This window comes from Pogona vitticeps, chromosome 2, assembly GCF_051106095.1.
Source record: "Pogona vitticeps strain Pit_001003342236 chromosome 2, PviZW2.1, whole genome shotgun sequence".
Classification (NCBI taxonomy): domain Eukaryota; kingdom Metazoa; phylum Chordata; class Lepidosauria; order Squamata; family Agamidae; genus Pogona; species Pogona vitticeps.
This window is the reverse complement of record NC_135784.1, coordinates 234,605,996-234,632,460: the sequence shown is the minus strand read 5'-3', so window position 1 is coordinate 234,632,460 and position 26,465 is coordinate 234,605,996. Positions and strand designations below refer to the sequence as shown.

Sequence of the window (26,465 nt, the reverse complement as noted above, 5' to 3'; positions counted from 1 at the left end):
GCTGAATGAACCAGAGAGTCACATGACCACATCCAGCTGTTCTGGGGCTCCAAGACTTCAGGGTTACTGATGTGTATATGAATGGTTAGTGTTAGAGACACATGGAACAAAAAACAGAGCTGCTGGCTGTGCTGTAGGTGGGATCCTACAGTCCAAAGCCACTTTTCCAAACTCTGATTATAAGCAGTGCCAGTTGAGAGGCATTTGCCTGCAACTGACCATAAAGGCATTCAGCAGATATCCAGTATGGTGTAGTAGATAAAGTGACAGCCTAGGACACAGGAGATCTGGATATGACTCCCCACTCAGCCATGAAAATGCACTGGGAGTGGCCATAGTAAAACCACTCCTTAAATAGCTCACATCTCAAATTCTATTATGGTTACTATAAGTCAGATGAAATTTAACTGCATATGACGTTGATTTAATAATACTCATTGGGAAAGTAAGTGTGTGAAATGCATGTGTAATGCATAGTTCATTACAGATACCTGATACACATTTTGTTTCATAAGCATGGGCAACCACTCTGCAGTTGATCTACCTGGAGGTATAGGTAATGTATCTTTTCTTTTTTCTTTAGGCAATCTGTGGTTTCTCTCTAAACTTTTTTAGTGGGTAAGATTTCCTAATCATCAGCCATGAACAACCACCTCTCAAGTATATTTCATAAGTAGGCTCACTGAGATTGTACATTAAAAAGACCTGAAGGGCAGGTCTTTTGTAAAACTAATAGCTCTTAACTGCCTATTCGAAAGCACCCTCAAACATTTTGCATTGCAATATATTTACCCTGGAGAAATCCAGTTCTCCCCCAGCTGCTGTGGTGACTGAACTGAGTTGAGCTCAGAGGGAACAGGGAAGCTTGAGACAAGGGGCAGAATCTGCCATAGTCCTTGATGCTCAGAAAGTCCTGGAGCTTCAGTCCTATTGGCACTTGACCCTTCAGTCTCTGTGAGTTGAGGAAACTAGAGGTTTAAAGGGGCGTGGGGTAACAATGCCCCTTTAAGCACCTTGCCAAACACACTGGGGTGGTACTACAGTCTCAACAAGCCAAAGAGTTGAGAGCCAGCTGAACTGATTTTGGGTGAACCACAGCTGTGCTGGATCTGGTTCCCTCTCACCCTAAGTAGAATGGAAATTCTTTAGGACTACCTCTGAGCATGTATTTATATAACAGCCATGAATCTGGGCTGGAGGAGGTTTGGTCTGCATAACATGCAGTAGAGGCATCGAGAGAATTTCCCGGGTTGCCTGTTGCATGACTGGTCATGTGATTGACTGTAAAACCAGAGGAAGACCTAGCACATAACTGACCAGTTGGGAAGAGTTCATTTCTCTTTCATCATCATCACCATCATCTTCAAACTGCAGATCTGCAGCCAGATATCTAAACCACAACATCACCTCTCTTCACTTGTGCTATCGTCCTTGTGCCATTGTTTAAGCCAAAAATGATTGTAACTGTAGCTTGCTAATTTATTTGCCCTACATTGCTGGCTGGTTTTGAACAGCATGAGGGAGATATTTATTTCCAGTCACTAGCAATAAAGAAGGGATGGGTTGGATTTTGTTGCACATATTCTTCTGCTGCTGCTGTGCCTACAGGCACCCACATCCTTTCTACAGCTTTAGCATGTAAATCATGTTACCCTAAGAGCTCCTCAAACCCCCAAGGGGGGGCAGATATGCAAACCCTCTTTTCTGCAAAATGTCCTATTTTAGCTCTCATAAGGCCCTAGGAGCACCAGTTTTCTGCCCTTAGTCATCTAGTCTAGAGCACTGGTTCTTAACCTTGGGTTACTCAGGAGTTTTGGACTGCAACTCCCAGAAGCCTTCACCACCAGCTGTCCTGACTGGGGTTTCTGGGAGTTGCAGTTCAAAAGCATCCGAGTAACAACGGTTAAGAACCACTGGTCTAGAGGACCACAAGACTCCAGCCCCGACCATTTTTTTTTTTTAGTTTTGATTATAAGTACTGAAACAACAAAGGAAGGGACCAAACGTGAGAAATCATCTTGAAAAAGTAGTTTGTTGCTGTTATAGTTCCAAGGCTCCAAAATTGTTAATTACATTATTGTTACATGTTTATGTCTTGATTTCTCAGGAATAAACTTTAGCATTATCTTTTTTTTAAAAAAAGAATGTTTTTTAATTTAGCAACACTATGCAGAACATAAGTAAGCACTGGGGATTGTGTGATATTTCTCCACCATTTTGTGGGCTCACATCCTTGCAACTGTAAAAATCACTAAAAATTAAAGAGCTACTTCAGAAGTGGCATTATCCTTCATTATGTCACCAGATGTGCAGGCTATACATGAGGAGAGCTGCAGCTCAATGCATCATGAAGGCACTGGGTTGGGGGCAGGTGATCTTTGGTACCCTGTATTATTTCAGGGTACAATATTATTTTAGGATCAGCTGATTCTTACCTGAAAGTCTCAGTTTGGGGGCATCTGAGTGGGAGCACAAGTTACACAAAACAAAGCACGACATCAGGAAGTCTAGTCCTATTCTGAGGACAGTTCAAAGTGTATACGGCAGTGCAAATATGTGTGTAAACTTCAGCTGTGGTTGGAATTAAGTAGAAGTTTGTATAACAACTTATGACAATGAAAGCAAGAAGGGAGTGTCAGAAATATCAACAAACCCTCCAACACAGAGAGGGGGAAGGAGTTTATGGATATGAGTCCACAGAAAGAAGAAGGGGGGGCTCACCCAGAATGTTCTGGACTATTGTATCTGTGCCCTATGGGGTATGTCAGCTATATTAGTAATAACAGTGTAATAAAAAGTCACACCAGTTCTTAACTCCATTGACTATAGGCCATATGTACTTCCCGACTTATTCATAGATATTCACTTCCACATCCAGTTTCACCATTCGCTCAGATGAGCTATTTCTTCCCTTCTGGGGGACGTCTGTGGGTGTGCCTTTGGATAGATCCCATGTTTAGCTTTCTGTCACAGAGCAACCAATCACTAGAGTTGCAGAAGTTAGCACAAGTTGCTAGGTGTGGCTTCCTGCTGGCTTTATAAAAATCTAAACACCCAGGCGTAGTTCCTCCAGTCAGTATTTTCCCAGACCAGAAAATAGCAATTCTGAGCTTCAAAAAAAAGAAAAGGTAAGATTTCTGTTAACTTTTCTTCTTCACTTGTGATGGATCGTAGAAATGCCAAACTTTTTATTCACTTTCAAATATTATTCCTTTCAACATTCTTTGGAGACTGTGTAAGAAGTACAGGATTATACTTGTATCAGCAATGTTCAGTGTGTTTTCTGTATTTTTGTGCAGAGGGGCTAGGAGTGGCAAGACTTTAAAACAGCTGGGGTATAAATGCAGTTTTACTTTGTTTGTCTTGAGTTTGTATGCAACTAGTTGTTTTTAGAACTGAAGAACTCGGTAATTATGACTCATTTTTTTGATCACCATGGCAAACAGACTGACTTTTAACCTCCAAAGTGTGAGTTAAGAGGAGAAAAATGTGCCTTCCCACTATGGAAACTTTTACACAGAGACAGGCATAAGCATTTCTGATGCAATTGTGGTAGGATTGTTTAACTGTTTGAGACCAGTAGAGCTTCATTCTTCTGTAGGTACTGTATTATTAACAACTTAATCTTTGGGACCCTTGAGTTGCAATTTTTCATGTAAGAAAAACTTTCTCTTTTGATGAAGATATGGAAAATATCCTTAACATTAAATATGATCTGCTCTTTGGAAGGCAACGGAACCAGTTAGTTCAATTATTATATTCACATTGTAGGCAGCTACTCGTTGTGCAGACGTAGTAAGCAAGGCAGAATTCCGCTCTATGTCTGTTCATATTTTCCGCAGATACTTTCAAAAAGGGTAGGGCAATGTAGGTAGGTTATTCAGAGTCCAGAAACAAGTTTTCATGGTTTTTTAAAATATATTCAGGCTAGGAAATAAGTTTAGGAGAGTTGTAGAGCTCTCTCTCAGAGCTGTAATCTTTGGGGCGCTTGAGATGGCATTTTTCATGTACCTGCTTGTGAGAAAGTGCTGCTATGCTGAGTGGATTTTTTCTCCTGGTTACACATTCTGGAACATGGCTAATGACGCTCTTCCAACTGTTTGCCATGCCCTCTATGCTGGGAGTGGAGAACCTATGGTCCTTGAATTATTGTTCAGTTGCAGTTCCTTTCATTCCTGGCCATTGCTGGCTGAGGCTGATGGGACCTGGAATCCAAGAACATTTGGAGGGCCACTGGGTCCTCACCCCTGTTTTAGGCAGTTGCATCATGTAACTTTTTTTGTAGACACAAGGTTTGTGTTTATGTTTTCCTATGATTGTGTGTGTGAGATGCAGCTTAAAGACTCCTCGGGCAACAACAAAATCTTTGTAATTGTTCTCAAAGCATAATTTTGGCATTCTGGATTTCATGAATCTGGCCAGCGAGTGCCATGTTTGTGTCCATTCCCACAACATGAAAGCAGTCTTGTACGAACTATGAAATGTTTTCAGTTGCCCAGTTGATTTGGGTGTAACAAAGGCAAGATCGGGGATTATAAAGAAAAGCCCTCAAAGGTGCATCTACCATAGTATGTCTTTGAAGGCTTCCTACACATCCCCAGGGGCATTTCATTTTCTTCAGACTTTGTAACAGGAGAATATCTTCCATCCTCAGGTCTCAAATTCAGATAGGATTTTTTTTAAAAAAAATGTAAATAAATTTATCAAAGGTTGCATTTGTTGCATCATAGCTTAATGGGATTCCTAGCAGTCATGAAACCAAGAAGATGCAGAAGTGAAGTCTGATCTGGCTCAAATCTTAGTTTGGCTCATTTTAGTGGTTTTGAGGAAGTGATTCAGAGCCTCCATCCTTTCTGTATAAAATGAAGTTGAAGGTTAGTTTCCCACCCAGTATTACCATATCAGGGGAATAAATCTTTAAGGACAGACTATTCAACCAAATGCCTCTTTTAAACCTTCAGGAATAGCCAACCAGCAAGATTGAGGTCCCTTCCTGCCATGGTCTGGTTTCTTTGACCCTCTCCTTTAATTGGACTGTGAGTTTTGTACATGCTACTTCTAGGTTGATCAATGGAATCGGCTTAGTGGCTTAAGGCTCTGGCTCTGGAGCCAGAGGCTGGAAGTTCAATTCTCTCCTGTGTCTCCTTGAGAGGGGCTGGATTTCATGATCTATAGGGTCCCTTACAGCTCTGCAATTCAAGTCTGATTATATTAGGTTAATTCCTCTTTGTCCATGAAAGCAGCAGGTGAGATGTGTTCATATTGTAGATGACCAGGTGGCATCTCCCCCAGTACAAGACTGAGAGTGCACTGCCAGTCCTTTGCTTCATTCATTCATTCATCCTATTTATATCCCGCCTATCTAGTTGGACCCTCTTGGGAGAAGGGGAAGAGCATTCCTTCTGCCCTGCAGGGTTCTCAGGAAGTCCAGAACGTAAAGAAGATTTTTGAAAGAAATGTGTTGTACAATGGGGAAATGAGCTGCAGTCTAATCTTTGCCTTCCCTTTGCAGAAAGTTGAACTAATATGGCTTTTGTACAAGAATTTCTGAAGCAAGCCTACTTTATTGAAAATAATGAAGAGCAGTATGTGGTAAGAAAAGTTCCATGATGTGTGTATCTGTATGTATTCTACCCTCCTGGCATGTCATGTAAGAAGCTCCTTTTTTTTTTTTTTTGGTCTAAAGTACAAATTGTGCTGTTATAAACTATGTTGCCTTATTTTGTAGCTTTTAATTAATTTAATTTACTAATAATGATAATCATATGATGCCAATTCAATTTCAGCTGATAGAGATCCTCTCAGGGTTTTCTAGCTCCTGAGTACTCAGAAGTGACTTACCATTATGTTCTTCTGAGGGCCCTCTGAGATGGTCCAGCTTGCCCAAGACAACACAGGCTGGCTCGTCTCCCAGGAGGGGAATCAAAATCCCAACATCTGGCTGTCTAACTCACTGAGTTATCCAGCCAGCTATACTTTTACTTCTTCGTTCTCAGTGTAATCCCCTCTAGACCTTCGAGTCTAGAGAAAGGTAGAAATGTAAACAAAATGAAGTTTCTGATTCTTTTAGAAAAATTCTAAAGTTGGCTCGGCAGTTCAAGCTTATCCAAGCTTCAATTCTTCAGCTGATGCTGCTGCTCTGGACCAAGCAATAACTGCGAAAGGTAAGTTGAAAAGAAGACCATATAAAAAATACCATTAATAGTTAGTTGCCAACTGTGTTCCGCATGAGAGGGAAAGTGATCACCTGTTCCTGCTGCACCTCCCATTGCCGTTGCTATTTTCTTCTGGAGGTTCTCTTAAGACTGAGAGGTAGATTTTCTGCAGGTACAAGAGGATGCAAGGATGGTGGTGGGAAGGACGAGAAAGTCACATTGCATGAACAGGGCATCCAAAAAGATCCAAGTAAATTTGGATGTTTTTTCATGATCTTGGTAGCTTAGGGCCAGGGCAACTGGGTTTTTGCCCCTGAGATTTTGAGATGATTCCCACTCTCTGACCCATGAGCTGCGCATCTCATGGTTTTACACAGCTTTATGGGCAAATACTTGTTTACAATACCTCACATTGTTTATCCAAAGAATCTGTGATGTTACCTACTTAATTGTCTGTTAATCACTATTGTTGCTGCTGCTTTCCCAGATGGCTTGGAAAATTAGCATGTTGCAAGCAATGTAGCTCCTTGTACAGAGTTACATTTTTGTTTGCTAATGAAAGTGTAATAAAATTACATTTCTAAATGAAATGAGTGGGGTTTTAGAGACAGTGACTTGTTAGTCTATTTCAGCAGAGTCAAATTAATGACAGATGTATTGTGACATCTATAAGCCTCCCTTGTCCTGTGTCTTAAAAAGCAGCCTGTAAACCTACAAAAGCTCACACTGAAACAAATGTGTTAGTCTAAGACTTAAAGGCATCACAGTACTTTCATTATTGTTTTAATGAGTGGGAATGAAGTTAAATTTTGGTTGGGGTGTAAATGAATGATGATTTCAAAAGTCATTTTAGGTATTTTAGGGAAATTTTGAGCAGGGTGTTTAAAAAATGAGGCACACAGTGTTGTACAAAATGAACCAATTTTAAAATGTTTGTATTTACAAATGTTTGCCCTTTACATTTCAGGAGTTGATGAAGCAACCATCATTAATTTGTTGACCAAAAGAACTAATGCCCAGCGCCAGCAGATCAAAGCTGCCTACCAGCAGTTAAAGGGAAAGGTACTATTTCTGATAAAATCTTTCTTTCTTTCTTTCTTTCTTTCTTTCTTTCTTTCTTTCTTTCTTTCTTTCTTTCTTTCTTTCTTTCTTAGTATCACATATAGCTGAGTACAAAGCACCTTTGATTTGGCTTGGAGAAAATGTATATCCTTCTGAAACACAGTTTTGACATGATTCGAAGACGTCTCCTCGGCAACTTTAAAAATACTGAAGGTGATCCTGTTCATACATCCCTCATGTCGGGTCTAACTTGACTTTGTATTGGGCCCAAGGCTAGGAGTGAGTGAGTCAGGGATACTTACAGGTAAGATTGGGATTTCCATAATTCCAGGACTCCCAGATCCAGAAGTTGCCTACAATCTCCCAGGTAAATTTCTGGGACTGGAAGAGGAGAAAGAGAAAGGCAAAAGAGAGGTCTTCCTACCATAATTATCTGGTTCACTACACATGCTTTGACTGGGAGGCAGAGGGGGTCACCACCCCCTCTGTTGCACTGCTTGCTGGGAGTCACCTCAAAGTTCCATGATAAGGATAATCTCACTACTGATTAGATTCTATAGGAGGATTTTCTCCATAAACTATTGTATCATGGAGGAATGAGGTAACTTGCAGAAAACAGTACAATTAAGGGATGTTGATGTCTGCCTGGAAGATTCTAGGTTACTTAAGGGCCTGGAAGTTCTGGATGAAAATCCCACCCCAATTTACAGTACAGAGTAGATGACAATGGAAGTGGAAGCTGCAAGCTAGGGTCCACTTCAGATGTGATCACGTACATTTTACTAGTGCTTGTGTATTTTGTAGCTAATGGCTGCTTAAAGATACAGTGCTGGAGAGCATTTCCATTGTGCAATCACACATGCGACCAGGCATATAAGTGAGATGTATCCCAATACCTCTACAGTTAGCCATATTAAGTTGCAGCAAGTTACACAAATCCTAGGCAAACAGTGATAGAATTCTAAGAAATATGTCAGGAAGGCCACCACAGACAAGAACCTTAGGACTGACTGATGGTAATAAACTTCCTTAGGCAGCATCGCAATGACAGTGGACACAAATAGTGTATACAAACCAGAAAAGTACACTTTCTTCCACCAAGATAGTCAGGAGCTTTATTGAGACTCTTACTGCCTCCAGTAAAGTATATGTTATACTCCATTTTATCTTTAAATGATCATTTTAATGTTTCTTTCTTTTATAGCCCCTGGAAGAAGCTTTGAAAAAAGCCCTCAAAAGCCACCTAGAAGATGTTGTCCTGGCTCTTCTGAAGACTCCAGCCCAGTTTGATGCTGATGAACTTCGCTATTCCATGAAGGTTGGTGCTTCTTGTAAAAATTTCCACCCATCTGCAGAGAAAATGATTATATTCTGGGTCACAGGACAATGTAAAAGCATCAGCTTCAAGTCAAATCTGGGGCCACATTTGGCTGTCCTAGAGTCCCAATCAAGTCCCTTGGAGTGTTCTAAGCAGCCCTGTTCCTTTTGCAATGACACCCTCGCCCACAACTGGAAAGCAGCCCTTGCAAATTTCCCTGAAATTAAATTTAGCCCTTGGGATGAAAAACATTCCCACCCTTGACTTGGCCAGTAGTTTGCTCAGCCTTTCCACTTACACAAAAGTAGAGTATGCTTTCCTCAGGTACAGGAAGATATTAGACTCCACCATTCCCCAGCGCACTGCTTGGCAATAACATCTTTTTAGCAGTGAAAGAAAGGAACGTCAGTAGTTGAAGACTCACAAGAAATAGGCACTCTGGGCCGCTGTGATTCCTGCAAAGTGGTGTGACCACATGTTCTGCACAAGTGAACCTTTTGCTGTGATCAGCTGAGGCGCTTTAGAGCCATACTTATTCTTTGTTTTCAAAGAAGCAAATACTCTCTGCAACAAATCTGGACAACATGTAGCTCTCCAGAAGGTGAAGGGCTACAACTCCCATCATCATTTATCATTGGCTGTGGTAGAGCTGATACAAGTAAGAGTCCAACAACATCCAGAGGGCTTCACATTGCCTGCCCTTGCTGTGAGCCAAGTGAACATTTATAGACATCTGCGGGCTAAACCACAGAAGCCTGTGCTGCAGGGTCAGAAGACCAAGCAGTCGTAAGATCGAATCCACGCGACAGAGTGAGTGCCTGTCTCTTGGCCCAGCTCCCGCCAACCTAGTGGTTCGAAAGCATGCAAATGCAAGTAGATAAATAGGGACCACCTCGGTGGGAAGGTAACAGTGTTCCATGTCTAAGTCGCATTAGCCATGTGACCACGGAAGATTGTCTTCGGACAAACGCTGGCTCTATGGCTTGGAAACGGGGATGAGCACCGCCCCCTAGAGTCGGACATGACTGGACAAAAATTGTCAAGGGGAACCTTTACCTTTACCTTTGCTATAAAATGTTGAACAGTCCCCAGTTGCTTTTCTTTTTTGAATAAAGATGATTCGTGTTTAGAACAACAATAGCATGTCTGATTGTTTTCATATGTAAAACTTCAGTAGCCTTAGGACCTCTCTTTATCTCTTACGTCATCTTATGGCTTTTGATACAGAAGGAGTGAATCTGTGAAACAAGTTAACATTCTGGCCCATTATTTCTACTTCCTTGATTTACATCTTCCTTCCCAATCATGCCCTTGAAGCTAGTTTTACTCTTGCCTTACAGGACACCTGGAACAAAAACTAGATTAAGGGAGTTTTTCCTTAAAAACCATGATTTCCCCCCCTCCCCCAGATGCCATGCCATACAGGGACCAAATACCGTAGCATGCAATTGTTCTGTCTCTGGATTTTGCACTTTGTAGATTATTTTACAAAGAAACATATGCATTAACCCCCAAACAGGGCCTTGGAACTGATGAAGACATCTTAGTTGAGATTTTGGCATCCAGGAACAACCAACAAATCAGAGAAATTGGCAGAGCTTATCAGGAAGGTAAATTACTGCTTATTTCTTTTTAGTAAGATAATCCAATGAGCTTTTATGGGGAGAGAACAGACTGTACAGCTGGACTGCTTTGTTTGGTGATGTCTCTTAAACTGGGAGAATGAACTCCTTCAGGTAAGGATACAGAAGAAAAAGCAAAGTAACTGCCTGGCAGTCCTCAGCCTGGGAACATAGAAGGCAACCTTGCCATCCAGCGTTTCCTTAATAGCGTTGGTGGGCAACCTCTGGGATCAGAGAACCACGCTGAACAGCCCCCATCATCCCTGTGGCACTTCCTCAGTGTGTGAGGACATTCGTTATCTGTGACAGAAACAAATCCTTTGACCTGTAGTTTTCTCTTCACAAGTTTCCTTAAAGTGACCTTATCTAGCCTTTCATCAGTGATATGTAAAAGTGGTAGGGCTGAGAAGGCCGACTGCAGGAACTGAACTGAAAAGAAAAATAGCCTGTGCAGACATTTATGGCTGCACGTCAGGGGTTGGGTGCATGTCACCTTGGAGCTACACATAGCATTCAACGCTCTTTTCCTGACCTTCAGAGATCTCTCGAATCAAAGGTGGATTGGTGTTTCTGGAAGCATTCAAGACCAACTATTCACCTGCAGGATTTTTTTAGAGCAGAGCCCTGAAACAATAGAAGCCACAAATCACTGCATGTAAATGTAACATACATCTAAGAGCCCATCAATATTCTGCATGAAACTGATACTTTATTCACCTTTAAGTAGGTCAGAAAGCGCCTTTGCTATACACACACATATACTCATTTTGAGAACTAAATGGGGGGAAAAAGATGTCTTTGTGCTTCTCTCCATTTGTATCAGCTGGGAAGAGGAAAACAACACACACTGTCACTGTTTCTTGGGAATTGCCCCAGTGGTCTATGGGTAAAGTAGCCTCCCTCTGAACTACCCTACCCATAGACCACTGGGACAATTCCCAAGAACCAGTGCAACTGATGGGGCATTCCCTCCTCTTCCTCCTCCTCCTCCTCTTCCAGTCGCAGAATTCTGCCTGGGGGAATTCTGGAGCCGGAAATCCTTGGAATCCAGAAATCCCCTCCCTTGACTTTAGGGCCCTGCCAAAAGTCCCGAGGCAGGAAATTGGCCCCTGGATCACTAAAGTTGCCCATTCTTGCCATAAATAATTGCTACCTCTTTTTGAACACCGAGCTGGAAGTATTATGTTGGCTTATGTTTCACCTGTTTCTTCTTGTCTTCTGTGCAAATATTTAACTATTATTCCTCAGTCTTTCAAATACAAGTAACATTGGGAATCTTCATATGCACTTTCATATTCATTTCACTGCATTTCTTTGTGAAAATAAATGAAAAACAGACCAAGGATGCAATCCTGTACAGTCTTAAATGAGAATAACAGTGACTGAACACAATGGGACTTCTGATTAAGTGTGCATAGCTGTGCAATTTGAGGACTAAATGAAATTGCTAGTCACACAGCTAGTGTAGACCCATTGAATCCATGGAATATACACCATTGTTGACATACGATGCAGCAGTCGGCGTACCCTATTTTGAATGAATAGCTGGATTTAGGCCCAAGATTCCCCAGACAAGGGTCACCCCAGGTGCTACTGGGAGTAAAAACATCAACAAAGATTTTATGTAATGTCAAGGGGGGGGGAGAGAATAATGAGGAATATTCTGTTCAATGTGTTCATTTATTTTAATTCTTCCTGAATTCTGCTTTGCTCTTCTGCAGCATTTAAGAGAGATCTTGCCAAAGACATTGCTTCTGACACATCCGGAGACTTCCAGAAGGCTTTGCTTGCCCTAGCAAAGGTAAGGAGTTATCTGACCAGTGGACAATGCCAGATTGAAAATAAAAGGCACTTGTTTGTTCCAGAATAAACTGGGCCTGTAGCACCTAACCTGTGTTTGAAATTTTGCAGGGTGACCGTGATGAAAACCCTCATGTGAATGAAGAGCTGGCAGATAATGATGCACGGGTAAGAGCTGGCTCCATATTCTGAAAGAGAGGAGTCTAGCTATTGGGCTTCTGTGGTCTCTAAACACTTTTCCTGGCAGAGCTGAGCACCTGGGATGTTTCTTGGTATCCCAGGAAACACAATCTCATGCTGTGGAGAGAGATCCAGCCATTTTGGGACCAGCTGAAGAACATCTCTTCATATCCAGAATTTCTGTTTCTTGCAAAAAAAAAAGTTTCTTGGGCAAGACCTTGAAAAGCTTCACCTCGGATGTCTTGGCCTGGGTTGGAAGCACAATCCACTCTTCATTGGGTTCAGTGTTATCCTTGGCATTATCAGACCATCCAGTTAGTGTATAGAATGGATTTTTATCCCCCTCATCATCCAGGTTGGTTCAGCCTGTTTTCCACTCCCTCTGGGTCAGTGTAATGTGGATTTGTAGATAAATGCACACTACACATACATAAACTATCACAGATTTGACAGTTAGGGGTAGGATAAGGGCCAGAGACCATGAAATGAGAGATGGCTGTAATTTGACCTGGGCCAGCTGCTAGAAATGTAAACTGAGCTGAGCTGAGCTGAAGCTTTCGTTACCTTACTAAGAAGGAGCCAAATGTGGCATTTCCTGGCCAACTTCTTGGTGAAGAAGATTGGTAGAATTTGGGTGAAGAAGAGTGGTAGAAAAGATCATCTTTCCTCTTCACCATGTCTGTGTTAATTCAGTCACATTTGTAATAAGCTTGTGGTCAAGTTATTACAAGTGTAACTCCAAGACTAGCGTCTTCTTCTTTCTTGAGAAGAAATAATTAAGAGTATGACAACAATTTCCCACCACCAGATGTCTATCCAGCTTCTGTTACAAATGTGTTAATGAAGTTTGCATCCCTTCAGACATTTATTACTTTCGCACAAAAGGACACTGTATTACATGGGGAGCAATCAGTAAATAAAAAGGGAAATCTTGTTTCTCGTCTCATGATAGCTGATAAAAACATTAATTGTCTTAACTGAGTTAGAAGAATGCAACTCTGGGCTATATGAAACTGAATGATTCTAATTCCAGAGTCTGGCTATATGAGAAGCAGTCAGGTGAAAGAGTGATGAGTGTGATCTGTGAGTTTAGATGGTTTGAGTTCAAATTTTACCTCAGCCATGAACCTAACAGGTAGCCTCAGCATCAGTCCATCTGCCTGAATTCTTAGAAAACTGTAATAAAGTCTGGACCATTTGGATGGGATGGGAAGAGAGTCCCTCCTCTCCCACCTGAATTCCATTTATTTTCTTTTGTCTGATTCTGAGGGTGCAATCAAATGGGCCTTTAGCGTGCTCAGATTGCTACAGGAATGGGTTGGTTGATTACAAGCAGGCTTAAGAGAAAAGCAAGCATAAGCTTACAGAAGGAAGCTTTCCATTTGTCTTTTTTTTAAAAAAAAAATGTGGTGCAGTACATATTCACTGCCCTAATACACACTTTTTTTCTCTCATTTCTTCAGGCCCTCCATAGAGCTGAGTGTTTAATTTGCCAATATTCTGAAGTGGCCGTCTTATTAAGCCACTCTATGATTTTGGCAAATTGACAGCAGGCTGCTGTGGACCCAATACGTTCCCTTGAGATCTGCATGCCTTTTGGGATGGGAGGATCACATCCAAATGACATGCCCGACCTCCTACTGACCCTATTTAGGCCAATCCAGACTGCTCCTTTCAGATTGTGTAGACCAGCCCTGATACAATATGCTGAGTTCCAATACTGTGTTATATCCTTTATTACAATAGGCTTTGTATGAGGCTGGAGAAAGAAGAAAGGGAACAGACGTTAATGTCTTCATTAATATCCTCGCTACAAGAAGTTACCCACATCTCCGAAGAGGTAGGTAGATAGTAAGATTTACTATAAGGGAAGTGCTTTTTTATGGTTGGTCATTCTCATCAACAAGAAGCAATTAAAAATACAACATGATTCTGAGGCAGAATGTCAGCAGATGTTGATTTGGCACCACTGGGTAAGCATTACCACCAAAATTAGTGGCACTGCCCCTGCCATCATACAGGTACACCACTAAAAATCAACAGCCCCTACATAAGTAAACACACAAAATGGTATTTCGTTCTTGTTTTGTGCTTTGTAAGGGCAGGAGATGCTCTGCCCTTCAGTCCAGCAGGGCTCCATGGTGCAGGAGGTATCTTCTCTGGCACCTTCCAAGACCAAACAGCATCACAGCTGCTGCCCCAACAGCAGCAGGGCAGTCCTAAGAAGGTTGGAAGGACATCCGGTGTGCCCCCATCCTTTAGTTATTTTCCATATTTGCATACAACTTACTGTTCTACTCTGCTGATGACCCTTCTAGAATTGCACGGATGGGGATTTATTTAATTAAGTGATCAATGCATGCTGCCTGCTCTGAACGAAATAGACTAGGAAGCAGATTTCAGGTATACATTAGGAACAAGAAGGGGAGAGAAGCATGATCAAACCCATTTGTCAAATAAGTGACACTGGAGGTAATGTTGGTATTCCAAGGAGGACAAAAGGCAGTAGCAGAACATCTCTCATAGCAGTGACCCCTTGAGGAAGTTGAAATATCAACATTTTTGTTCTGTCTTGCCTTTCCCAACTCTGGCTGGCAAATCTGTTCTAACTGAGTAGGTAAGTTTTGTCTTTTGCTTCAACATTATCTGGAAGTTGCATAAAAATTGCAATTCAAAAGTATGTGTAATTCTTCCTTCAATCAGTTTGTCCAATTTTCAGTTTTTCAGAAATACACTAAGTACAGCAAACATGACATGAACAAGGCACTGGACCTGGAGCTGAAAGGAGACATTGAGAACTGCCTGACAGCAATTGGTATGTGACCTGGCCCCTTAATTAACTCCCATTTCCTTGAATTCTTATCCTCCTGCTAAGATGTACCAGGTTGATAGGTCTGTAGTTTTATATGCCTGAGAGAAGGGATGGGAACACTCTTCTTTCTCAGATAATCTGAATGAATCAGTTTAGGGAAGAGCTGATGAGAGAGAGATCTCCTATCCGTTTTGATCTGACTGTGCTCTCTGAGAAGTTTTTTTTGGCAGCAATCTGAATCTTTGGCCAACAAAATGTTCTGTACACAGTGACCTGGGGACAACTCCTATTAAATGGAAAGAAATTTAGTTATGTGCATAAGACTGTACTGTAAGCTGGTGGCTTTGACAATTACAAATCCTGAATGTATGTTGTGTTTGATGCCACTCCCTGAAGTAACTTCCTCATAGCAGCAGCAGTGACACTGTGCAGAAACAGACAAAGACCAAGAACTAGCAAAATATCAGGGTGGGGAGTGAGTGGAAACTCTGATACCTCAATGTTGTCAGGGCCATGGGAAAGCTGTGCCAGCAGTAAAGGTGCAATAAACATCTGGTGGCCAGTTTTTGCTTGTGTGTGTGTGTGTGTGTGTGTGTGTGTGTGTGTGTGTGTGTGTGTGTGTGTGTGTGTGTGTGTGTTGATGAAAAGCTACTTTCAGAGGAGGCAGTGGGTCTGTCTGCATTGCATCACTACATCAAGTTGATATCATTTTAACACCCACAGTTGCATCCTGTAGAGTCCTAAGACTTGCCATTTGGTGAAGTACTTAGCATTCTCCAGTACAGTGCTCAAGTGCACTCCCCTTAACTATGGCAGATAATGCTAAGTATCCCACCAAGCTATAAATCGCAGGATCCTTAGATAATACCAAACTGCATTATGACCCCCTTGGTGCAGTGGTTGAAGTGTAGTACTGCAATTAGGCCTCTGCTCACAACCTGAGTTTGATCCCAACAGGTTCAGGTAGTTGGCTCCGGGTTGGCTCAGCCTTCCATCCTTCTGAGGTCAGTAAATGAGTAATCAGCTTGCTGGCCAGATATGCAATGTGTAGCCTGCATAACTAAATTGTAAACCACCCAGAGAGTGCTTTAAATGCTATGTAATAGTATGGCTGCACTCCATTTGGGGATGACAGTTTGCCTAATGTTTATCCCTCCTCCCATGAGCTATTTTGCTTTTTTCCTTTGGGTCTTCAGATGAGCATTTGTATCTAAGAAACATCTCCCTCTTCTCCCTGCCAAGTACTGCTATCAGGACTCTGTTATACAGGTGTTCGCATGTAAATGCAGTTTGTGTTTGATTGACATCCCGTGTTGAGGTTGCCGTTCTCAGGATATGTATTTGCTTTTTTCCTTATGCCTCTTCTTTCTGCTATCCTGCTGCCATAAGTAATCACAGTTCTGTTTCATTTCTAGTGAAATGTGCCACAAGCAAGCCAGCTTTCTTTGCAGAAAAGCTCCATTTGGCAATGAAGGTAAACCATTTTTCAGCAGTAGGATTGGAAAGGGAAACTCTGTCCCAAAGAGGGGAGCTATATCTGAGGTTAGCTTTTACAGTGGTGCCTCGCTTAACGGGCACACCGTTTAACGATGAAATTGCATAGCGATTAACTTTTTGTGATCGCTTTTGTGATGGTCTGAATGGGTTTTTTTCACTTTGTGATGATCGGTTCCCTGTTTCGCTTACCGATCATCGCAAAGCGATGATTTTCACCCAGCTGATTGGTGGTTCCAAAATGGCCACTGGGTAAAAAAAATGGCCGCCCGCTGTGTTTAGGCACGGATTCCTCGCTTATCGGGCAGCAAAAATGGCTGCTATATGGAGGATTTTTGCTTAAAGGTAAGTTTTTAGCCCATAGGAACACATTAAACAGATTTTAATGCATTCCCATGGGCTTTTTAAAATTGCATAGCGATGAAATCGCTTAGCAGCGATTTTTGCTGCACCGATTATCATCACTATGTGAGGCACCACTGTACTTCAGTAAGCAAGGAAGCCGGGGGGGATTCCTAAAAGAATGCTGTCTGCTCTTTCCCCTTGTTAATGATGAGGTTTAATTTGCACTACATTTCCATTTAACTCTGAAAATGCTGAGAAAAAAAACACAGAAATTATGAATCTGTGTTTCCCAGGCCGTTGTGTTCCGCAACACTCAGAGAGAAGAGCAAGGAAACAGCATTGTAAGGCTGAACAACACAGAAGAGTCATTTCTTCCTTCTCTCACATTTCACACACCCCTCATGTGCATTTGTTCTTTCCCCCCCTTTTATAAATTCATGAACAAAGTCACCAGAAGTGGAGGCCTTTATTCATATTACTGTATTTTCCCGTGTATAAGACTACACTTTTGTCTAAAATCTTTAGACTAAAAATTGAGGGTCGTCTTATACATGGAAGTAAGCTGAGGAGAGAAGAAAAACAAGTGGAGGGGAAAGCAGGGATAAAAGAGATCCTGCAGTGCTTTGATCTATTTCCCCCTACACTTGCTAATCCCCACTTAGATTTCTTAATGTTGGATTAGAAAAGTGGGGGTTGTCTTTTACATGGGGGTGTCTTATACATGGAAAAATATGGTAATTTTTATGGGTAAGGATGTGTGAAAATGTCAGCTCTGCATATTCCTACGTTTAGATTTTAAAAACAACCTCAATATTTTCCTAGGTAATTCACTGATAATATTCTGCACCTAGGGGCACATACAAAATGGGTTCTCTCTCCACAAAGACTCCTCCCTAATTTGGGGGGGGGGTAAATGGAGTGAATAACATGGTCAGCAGAGAGCTTTAGGAATTTTGTCTTTAGCAGGGACCAAAGGGAGGCTGAAGCAAGGAGAACCACAGGAAGTGGTTGGAGATACAGGCCAGGGCTGAGCAGCCAAGGACCTCCTGATGCTACTGGACTGCAGTGTCCATCAGCTTTAGCTAGCATAAGGCTAGTGATAAGGGATGACGGGAATTGGAGCTCAGCATTATATGGTAGGCCACAAGTTGCCCACCCCATGATCTAGTTCTCTTAACTGGACATCATTGCAGCATTTATTACTGTTGGAGGTCTGTGAAATGTCCTCTTCCTTCTAGACTGCTGACACTGAGGAGTCCACAAAACGCATAATTTGAAAATCCAGAATATCAGATTGACAGGATGGAGTTAAGCTGATGACAAATAAAATTAAGATATGATGAGTTCACTTCCCTTTCATTTTAACAGGGTTCTGGAACACGCCACAGAACTCTGAATAGGATCATGGTGTCGCGTTCTGAGGTTGACATGAATGAGATCAAAGGTTTTTACAGGCAATTATACGGCAAATCCCTCTGCCAGGCAATTTTGGTAAGTAACACATTTTAAGTTGTAGTTATAATTCGTAAAACCAAGTACACAGGGTGGCTGAAATGCTAGGCCTTGATTCCCCGGCTTCTTAGTTTGTGAAGCAGAGGTGGATAAACAGTCATTCTCAGTGAGAGAAATTATTTACACCAGGATTCTCATAATCATAATATAATACTAAAATGCGGGTCAACATCACAAGACTACATCTATTACTTTGTAAGACACTTTATTTCTTTTTAGTAACGCTTTAAAATAAAACCATTTTAGAAGTCTTAGTTCCATGTTCTTGGTATGCCAATGTGTGCTGGGGATAGGACTGGGTGGATTTTGTGTCAACCAAAGTCCCCTATGTTGAAGCCTCTGTTGGCCAAGATTCCCACCTACCTCCAGTATTAACAGACGAGTATGTTGCTCTTTGCAGCAAAGTTAAGAACCTACTAAGAAGCTAGAGGTATTTGGGATGGGCTGTGGCCGTATTTTCACAGCTTGATAGCCTCCTCTCAGCCTTGATGCAGACTTCCCCAAGATATCCAAGGCTTGTTGCCCATGGAATTGAGATCCGCTCAGTGTCTTCTCCCCCCCAGGATGAGCTACCTTTCCTTTTGATAGTTGTAGCCAAATCCATCAAAACAAAGGCAAAATGTGTTGTGTGGATATGACCTTAGAATATAAGCTTTGAGGAATTCAGGGGAAAGTCTTTATTGTACTGTGCCAGGAATAATGGGCTTTCACTGTTATGAATGACGTGGCTCTTTTGGTCTTCCACATGTAGGATGAAACGAAAGGTGATTATGAAACCATTCTGGTGGCTTTGTGTGGTGGTGACAACTGAGCTCCACATTCTTCAGATACCTTCGGCCACCTTCTCATGGATATCAGTCTGTTTCAACTCAAGCTGTTAGAAGTACCTATATAGTAAATATCTGTAGACAGTGAGTGATCTCAGAGTTTAACTCTATCTAGAAAGATCTCTGTATACTAAAAATGTTTAGCCTGGAAAAATACTTTTGTTGTTAGCAATCTCTGTGCATTACTTGCTCTTTTTTTGTATTTATTAGGAGCCAAAAAAACATACTGAGAACAGGTACTGTTTGCTTTTTCAGGCTTAAGTCAGTGTGAAAGGCACACAACCTGCCTAAACAGGTCTAATAACATTCCAAATAAACTTAAGCTGTTGTGTACATTGTCGTGCTTTATTTTTTCCCTGAAGCATGCTTGGAGCATGTTCCTATTGAAATAAGCACAGGCCCCGAAGAGACAAATATAAGCTCCCTTTTACCTATTAATGGTGTGAAGCCCCCCCCCCCCCGGTGATAGATAGGACTACACCATCCTCTGGACATCCACGCTGGTTTCTACACAGTGCAGAGAATGGATAGAGTTTTGACTCACAGGCTCTGTAGGGTAGGGCACTGATTAAGATACCTTAGAGGGCGGATGGATCTAAATGGTTTCCTGACAACTCTTGAGGAATTTCCTCTTGTCTTGACAGGCAAATCTGTAGGAGTCTTACTCCAATTCTAGAATGGGGAGGGGGAGCCAAGAGAGTGGACACAGTTGCTCGTAAGTGTCCTGCCTCCCATGCAATGGAGCCAGACCAACTCCCTGATTTACTGGGGATCTAGCAATGATGAATGGGCAACTAGAGTGAAAGAAAAGGTTTAGTGGACATCCTATGCCAGGAATTGGGAAGTGATATTTTGTCCTTGTTAGTTCTGCTGGACCTCTCAGCATCATTAACTACAATATCGTTCTGGGATGCCTCTTTGGGATTTCACTGACAGGGACTATCTTGAGGAATGAGTTCAGAAGGTAGAATTGAGGGACTCCTATTTGACACTTTGGCTGTTGGCTTGAGGGACCCCTCGGAGCTGTGTCTCATTCCCCCCTTGCTATTTAACATTTACATGACATTTTGGGAGAAATTATCCAGAGATATGGAACTCTGTGCCATGATGCCCAGCTGTATCTCTCCCTTTCATCTGACTCTGTGGAAGACTTGAAACTAGCATTTAGTCTCTATAATCCACTGGCTGAATACAAATTAACTGAAACATTGTTCACATATTACAGGATGGTCCTTGTCAGTCCAAAGGCAGATGTTCAGGATTCAGCCTGCACTGAACAGGGTTACAGTCTTCCTGAAAATTCAGGTTCATGGTTCATGTGTGCGCCTTGCTTCATAACTGAGCCTGGATGTCCAGGTGTCAATGATGTCCAGGAATACATCTGCACAACTAACACGGGTATGCCAGCTGCATCCCCTGACTTGGCTATGAAAATGCATGTCTTGGTTATATCCCATTTGGATTACTGCACTACTTGGGGGTGGGGGTGGGGAGGCTGGCTTTTTTCAGAATCTTTAGCAGGTTCACAACACAGCAGCCAGACGGGTGAATGGAGTCCACCGCAAGGAACACCTTCAAAGGGCTGTTTATGATCTAAGAAGTCCCCACTTGCGACATGAGTCCAGGCAATCTGGAAGGTTCGGTTTCCCACACAAGGCTGGGATCTGCAGGAGAAAAATTTTTTCTCAGCCTCACCCCTTTTAGAGGCTTGTTTGGTGAGGAGTTGAGATAAGGCCTTCTTGGTGACTTCTCCGGCAGCTTTGGGACTCCCTCGCAAAAGACTTGCAATGGCCCTCTCCTTCTTGCTCTTCTGCTGGCAGGCAAAGGCCTTTTAATTCAGGCAGACCTTTGGAAACTGAAAGGCAAATAACTTTATACTAGATTTGCCAGCCTTCTTGCATTTTTAATGTAGATTAGAACGACTTTTAAGATAAGTTTGAAAGTGTTCAATTGCATTTTAATATTGTGTCTAGTATCCTGTTCTTAGTTCCAAGTAACGTAGACCCATTAACTCTAGGATTTACGTTAAGTGGACATCATTTAGCAGTTGATTCAATGGGTTTACTCCTTAGTTAAGACTTGTGACAGCACACTGGCTATCATAAAAATGATATTTTTATACTTGCATTTATTGTATTTTAGCAATACTTTGCTTTTTAACTATATTGTCTGTTCCCTTGGTCCCTGTCCAAGGACAGGCAGTTGTAAATAAAATGATTAAGAATTCTTATGATGAGAACGGTGGTAGTAATGGTGGTAATATGGCTGAGGATAATGAGTTGTCGGATTTGTAAAACCAAAGGATCAGGAGGCAAAGCTCCCCCGGTTCTACATTAAGGGCAAGGTGCCACCTCTGTAGAATCAACCAAGAGTAATATTATAGCTGACTTGTCTTTCATTGGGGCCTAAATAAAGATATAAAAATAAAGGAAAAGTGTGACCTGCAGCATTATGATTTGCAGTGGTGTACAAGCAACAGATCCTCAATATTGCTTAAATTAGGGCTGATTCAAGTAAGGAGATAGGAACTAGTCGCCTGGGCTGCAGTGAGTTACTTGTTCATGAACAAGGCTAGGTGATTTTTTAAAAATGTTATAATTATGAAGTAGGGTGCTAGGAGTTGTCCTATCATAGAATCAATAAGAGTTTCTTTCTATGTGCTGTACATAATTATGTGTGTACCATGCTTGCTTTAGTTTCAGTGTAAGACCCTTGGGCACATTTAAAAAAAAAAACCTATTGAGATGTCAGCCCTAGGAAAGGCATGACACATGTTTGTAATCACTGAACAGTGCCTAAGGAAATAAACAAAAGATACTTGCAGAAGTCAGTTTCCTTGGCCAAGCTTTAGCCAGGACTCTTGGCAGTGTTTTATTTATTTATTTATTTATTTATTTATTTATTTATTTATTTATTTATTTATTTATTTATTTATTTATTTATTTATTTGTTTGTTTGTCTGTCTGTCTGTCTGTCTGTCTGTCTGTCTGTCTGTCTGTCTGTCTGTCTGTTTGTTTGTTTGTTTGTTCTATCAATTTATATCCCGCCCATCTGGTATATTCTACCACTTTGGGAGGCCAGTTGGAGATAGAACAGTGTGTGTTGCAGAAGGAAAGCCAAGGAAGATAAGAAAGATCTTGCTTGGAAAGGAGATCAGGTCCACCACAACAGATCAGTAGAAATGGATTTTGGTCATAAAGGATTTGAAGCAAGGCTTGGGCCCATATTCCACCATTCAGCTGCGACTGAAAGGCCACCATGGAAGGAATCAGTTGGACCAGAAGAAGTCTCCCAATGAAATCTAGTTGTAGATACTCAGAGTTACTCATAGGTTGGGCCCAGTGCTACATTTTTAAAATAGAGCTTCCAGAATCCTCCTGGGGCTTTCTGAGAAATGGAGTACAAAAAACAAAGACTTTTCCAACAAGAGATTTCTCTTGTTATGCACAGAGAGATAGACTTTCCCTCTGCATTGATTCCTGCTCTTTCCCATGAAGAATTCTGGATCTGACATACACTTCCATTGATGTTGGTCTTGCTAGAGAACAGTATTGCTGTGGGGATCTTATGGTGATTTCGGAGGGCATCCATGGGTTGAGAGTGGAGAGGACTGTGTTATAGTGTTTCCTCTTCTATCTCTGGAACCACTTCTAAAGAGAAAAAAAACCTTCTGCCACATGGGAGCATCCTCCCTTTGTGGTATCTCTCAGAGATTTATCCCCCCCCCCCCGATATTTAACATCAAACGGAGGCTGCTTCAAGATGTCATCCATGGATTTGGAGCCAGATTCTGTCAACATGTTGGTGACAACCAACTCCATCTTCATTAGATCAGAAATAGGAGAATTAGTTCAAGTGTTAGACTGTTGTCCTGAGAGACCCTGTTATCAAAATTGCTGCCAGCAGGGACTTGGGGGAAGGGGGTATTCAGAAGAGCCCTCACTGTGGTGGGCCCAAGGTTATGGAATCTCCTCTCCTTTAAGGCACATTGCCATTTTCACTATATGCATTTTTTCAACAAGTCCAGATGCACGTCTGTCATGAAACAATGCTGTCCCTACCCGCTAGCCACTCTGTAGAAAATATTAGATTTATGTAATGGACCAGTGGTTCCCAACCTTGAACTACAGCTCCCAGAAATCCTGGCCAGCATTGTTAGTGATGGAGGCGTTGGGAGCTTTAGTCTGAGAACATCTGAGGACCCAAAGTTGGGAACCACTGTATTAGACTAACCTGAATTGAGCTATTATGCTTTGTATGGATTTGTTGGTAAACATAATATTCCATCTGAAGACCATGAAAGGGAAGGGTGGGTTATTAATTCAAACAAACAATAAATACCTCTTATTAGAGAAAAGGTGGTGTAGAATAAACTTCCTAACATGATGCAGACCAGTTGTGTTGAACCACATCAATCAATACTGACCAGCTGAGGATAATGGGAGCTTTTGTAGCCCAGCACATCTGGATGGTACCAGGTTGTGGAATGCACAGGAAAAGGCAAACCTCCATGACACAGAAACTGATGAAGCACATGGCATCCTACTTCATCTTATCTCATCCTAGTAGAACAGTGCTATTGAAAAGCCCAACAAGGCTTTCTTAGTAAGAAAGGTGCTTAATGAATAGTATTTTATCACCCTGTCTTCCCAAACTGTAAGGAATTTAAGGGCTGAGTATGAATGAGACAAAAGGCACTTTGGTTTCATGACCTCTCAGTTGTCTAGACAAGGATTATGCCTCCTGTTGTATGATGGTACTTGCTCTATGATTACTGCACAACATTTTTCACTAAAATCATTAGTTTCAGGGTGCTTCTCTTCTACTTTTTGGGAAGAGATGGTAGCTTAAAATATTTTGTCAAAACTGGGTTAAGGGATCCAGAGATTCCATATGTACTGGTCCCAGTGTCTCATGTCCCTTTCTTAATTAGGTTTACTTCCTGAACAAGTTTGGATAAGGCTGGCTGCTGCTGGCTATACAGCCCTATGAGTCAAGTGTCTGGCTTCTGAGCCAGAGGTTACCCATTGTGCCTCCAGGAAGAAAGACAGCCTGTGTAGCCTTGGACAAGCTGCAGAGTCCCTTAGTGCCCCCCCCCCGGAAGGCTAGCTCTTCTCCCATGCTCTACAGCCAGAAATATTACCCATCACCCCCTAAAAGACATTTAATTGTGTGGAAATCTTTGGAATCATTAAATCCCTTCACCAAGTATATTATGGGAACAGGAGGAGATATGGGAAAGGGAACCCACAAAAAGGCACAGACCTTATAATAAAGTCATTTTGCCCATCTCCTCTCATAGGGTGGGAACAGTCAGTGGGGCTCTGCCAGCTGTTGTGCTGGTATTAGGCTATAGCCAGGATACCACCAAGGTTACTGAGAGCAAAGAAGCAAAGAAAGGTTTTGTTGTATGGTTTGAATTTCTGGTAAAATTCCTTTTGCTACACAGTAGAAGTACAGAGACTCACAGTGAAGAATAGTTACAAGTTTTCCAGAGTCCACCTCTTTCTCATTACATTTATAGGAGAAAGAATAAAAATAAATAAGAAAGAATTTAAAAAAGTATCTAACATTTATGTAAGTTCTTGAAATTACAGACTTGTGTATGCTGCTTTTGTTCTGCACACATACTTGCAACTAACTGAACAGATCAACGGCAAACAAACAACTGTTACCACCTGAGGGGGGAAAAAGGGAACAGACACTCAGTGGAGAGGCAGGGTTCCCTTTGAAATCAAAGGCTGGGAGGCATGGTTGGTTAGTGCTGGATAAAAAGACCATCACCTCAGCCCAGAAAATTCCCTCCCAGTCACACAAACTACAGATAGTATGTGAGGTTGTAAATAAAACTCCAACAGTTTTAATACCCCATCATTGTGAGCTTCAAGTTCAGCTGTGAGTTCAAGCCTGTCAAGATGTTGTTGAACTACAACTCCTATAATCCCTCACCATTGGCTCGGCTGGTTAGGGTTGTTGGCATCTGTAGGCCAAAAGAAATTGTTGACTGTGTAACCATGGCTTCTTTAAAGGACTGTAGGATTTTTATTTTTATTTTTTGGGGAGGGGGAGGTTTTATAAACTTACATTTTACTTGGCCCTTGGACTGAAGATGAATAGTCTTTTTTATTTGTTTGTTTGTTTGTTTATACCCTGCCCATCTGGTCTAAAAGGAGAAAGGCCCAAGAAGGAGTCAGGGTGGAGGCTCGGAGAAGTTATGTCCTTCCAGTTTTGCAACTTCTTTTTCCCAGAGGTAGGGCCACATGGCAGGAATAGGACGTTCCTCTTCTTGGTGGGGCTTGCACTTCATCTTATTTATAGTAGTTGCTAATCTGCATGAATACTTTCAGTCATTACTCTATGTTCATCACTCAGACAAACAATACATCTAAATATAATACAGTATTGACTGGCATCAAATTGGCTGGCTTTTAGGTAAAGTTGTGGTGAAGGCTTCTTTTTTTTAACCCACACTTTTCAAGCTGTGCATTTTATTTTCTATACAACCTATTGGGATTCTTGGCAGAGTAGTCTGGTGGACACAGATTGCACCTGTACACGGAGAACCACGTCTACTAAAACTTTCAATATTGTGTTACTGAAGTAAAGCACTAAATAGCTCTGGACTAGGATACCTTCAGACCCTCTTCCCCTATCTAGTCCTATTGGGGCACTGAAACCTCCAATCAAGATCTTATTGGTTGTTCTATAATATAGACAGAATGCTATTTGTAGAAGTGGGCACGAATCACTGGTTTGGCAGTTTCTTGTTGGTTCGTTTATCAGCGAAACAGGTGTTCGGCACTTTGCTGTCCAGCCTCCTTCGGCAGCCACCCACTCAGAGGTAGTGCCCAGAGGAGGCAGGGCTGAGAAGCACCGAACACCTGTTGTGCCGATAAGCAAACCAGCACAAACCACAGAACCAGCATGAACCCATCTCTAGCCATCTGTCAACATCATGACAGCAAAACGTAGCATTATCAGGAATATAGATCCCATGGCCCTAATGCTTCCTCCTCCTCCTTTCCTGTGGAAATGCAACCTAGACACAGCCCTTCTTCATTCTTGCAGGTTCACAGGAGGTGACTTCAAGGCTGGCAAAGCTAAGTCTTCCTTGTTCTTGCTTTCCTAGAATGTTTGAAGGACTCTTGTTGTGCACACACCTAGGTGGTAGAGTCATCTGTTTGCCAGTTGGAAATGAGTAATAAACCCCAAGGTTTTCTTTTTTTTCACCTTCAGGCTTGTGCTTACCAATGGGAAGAAACAAAGACCTGAGGGATTTTGATTTGTCATCTTGATTCACATACTTTTCCAGGTTGTCTTTGTGCAGTCAGGTGTGGG

At 41.9% G+C, this 26,465-nt stretch overlaps 1 protein-coding gene across 1 annotated transcript; it reads left to right on the top strand.

Annotated features, from left to right (window-relative positions):
* The first annotated feature begins 2,940 nt into the window (after positions 1-2,940).
* On the top strand, positions 2,941-19,460 carry ANXA1 (annexin A1). The gene is made up of 13 exons (XM_072992225.2): positions 2,941-3,128; positions 5,513-5,592; positions 6,071-6,164; positions 7,123-7,217; positions 8,422-8,535; positions 10,055-10,145; positions 11,879-11,958; positions 12,069-12,125; positions 13,884-13,977; positions 14,857-14,952; positions 16,365-16,423; positions 18,157-18,279; positions 19,052-19,460. Exons 2-13 carry the CDS (start codon positions 5,527-5,529, stop codon positions 19,109-19,111), a joined length of 1,029 nt encoding a protein of 342 aa, XP_072848326.2. The 5' UTR covers positions 2,941-3,128; positions 5,513-5,526; the 3' UTR covers positions 19,112-19,460.
* Positions 19,461-26,465: the final 7,005 nt, after the last annotated feature.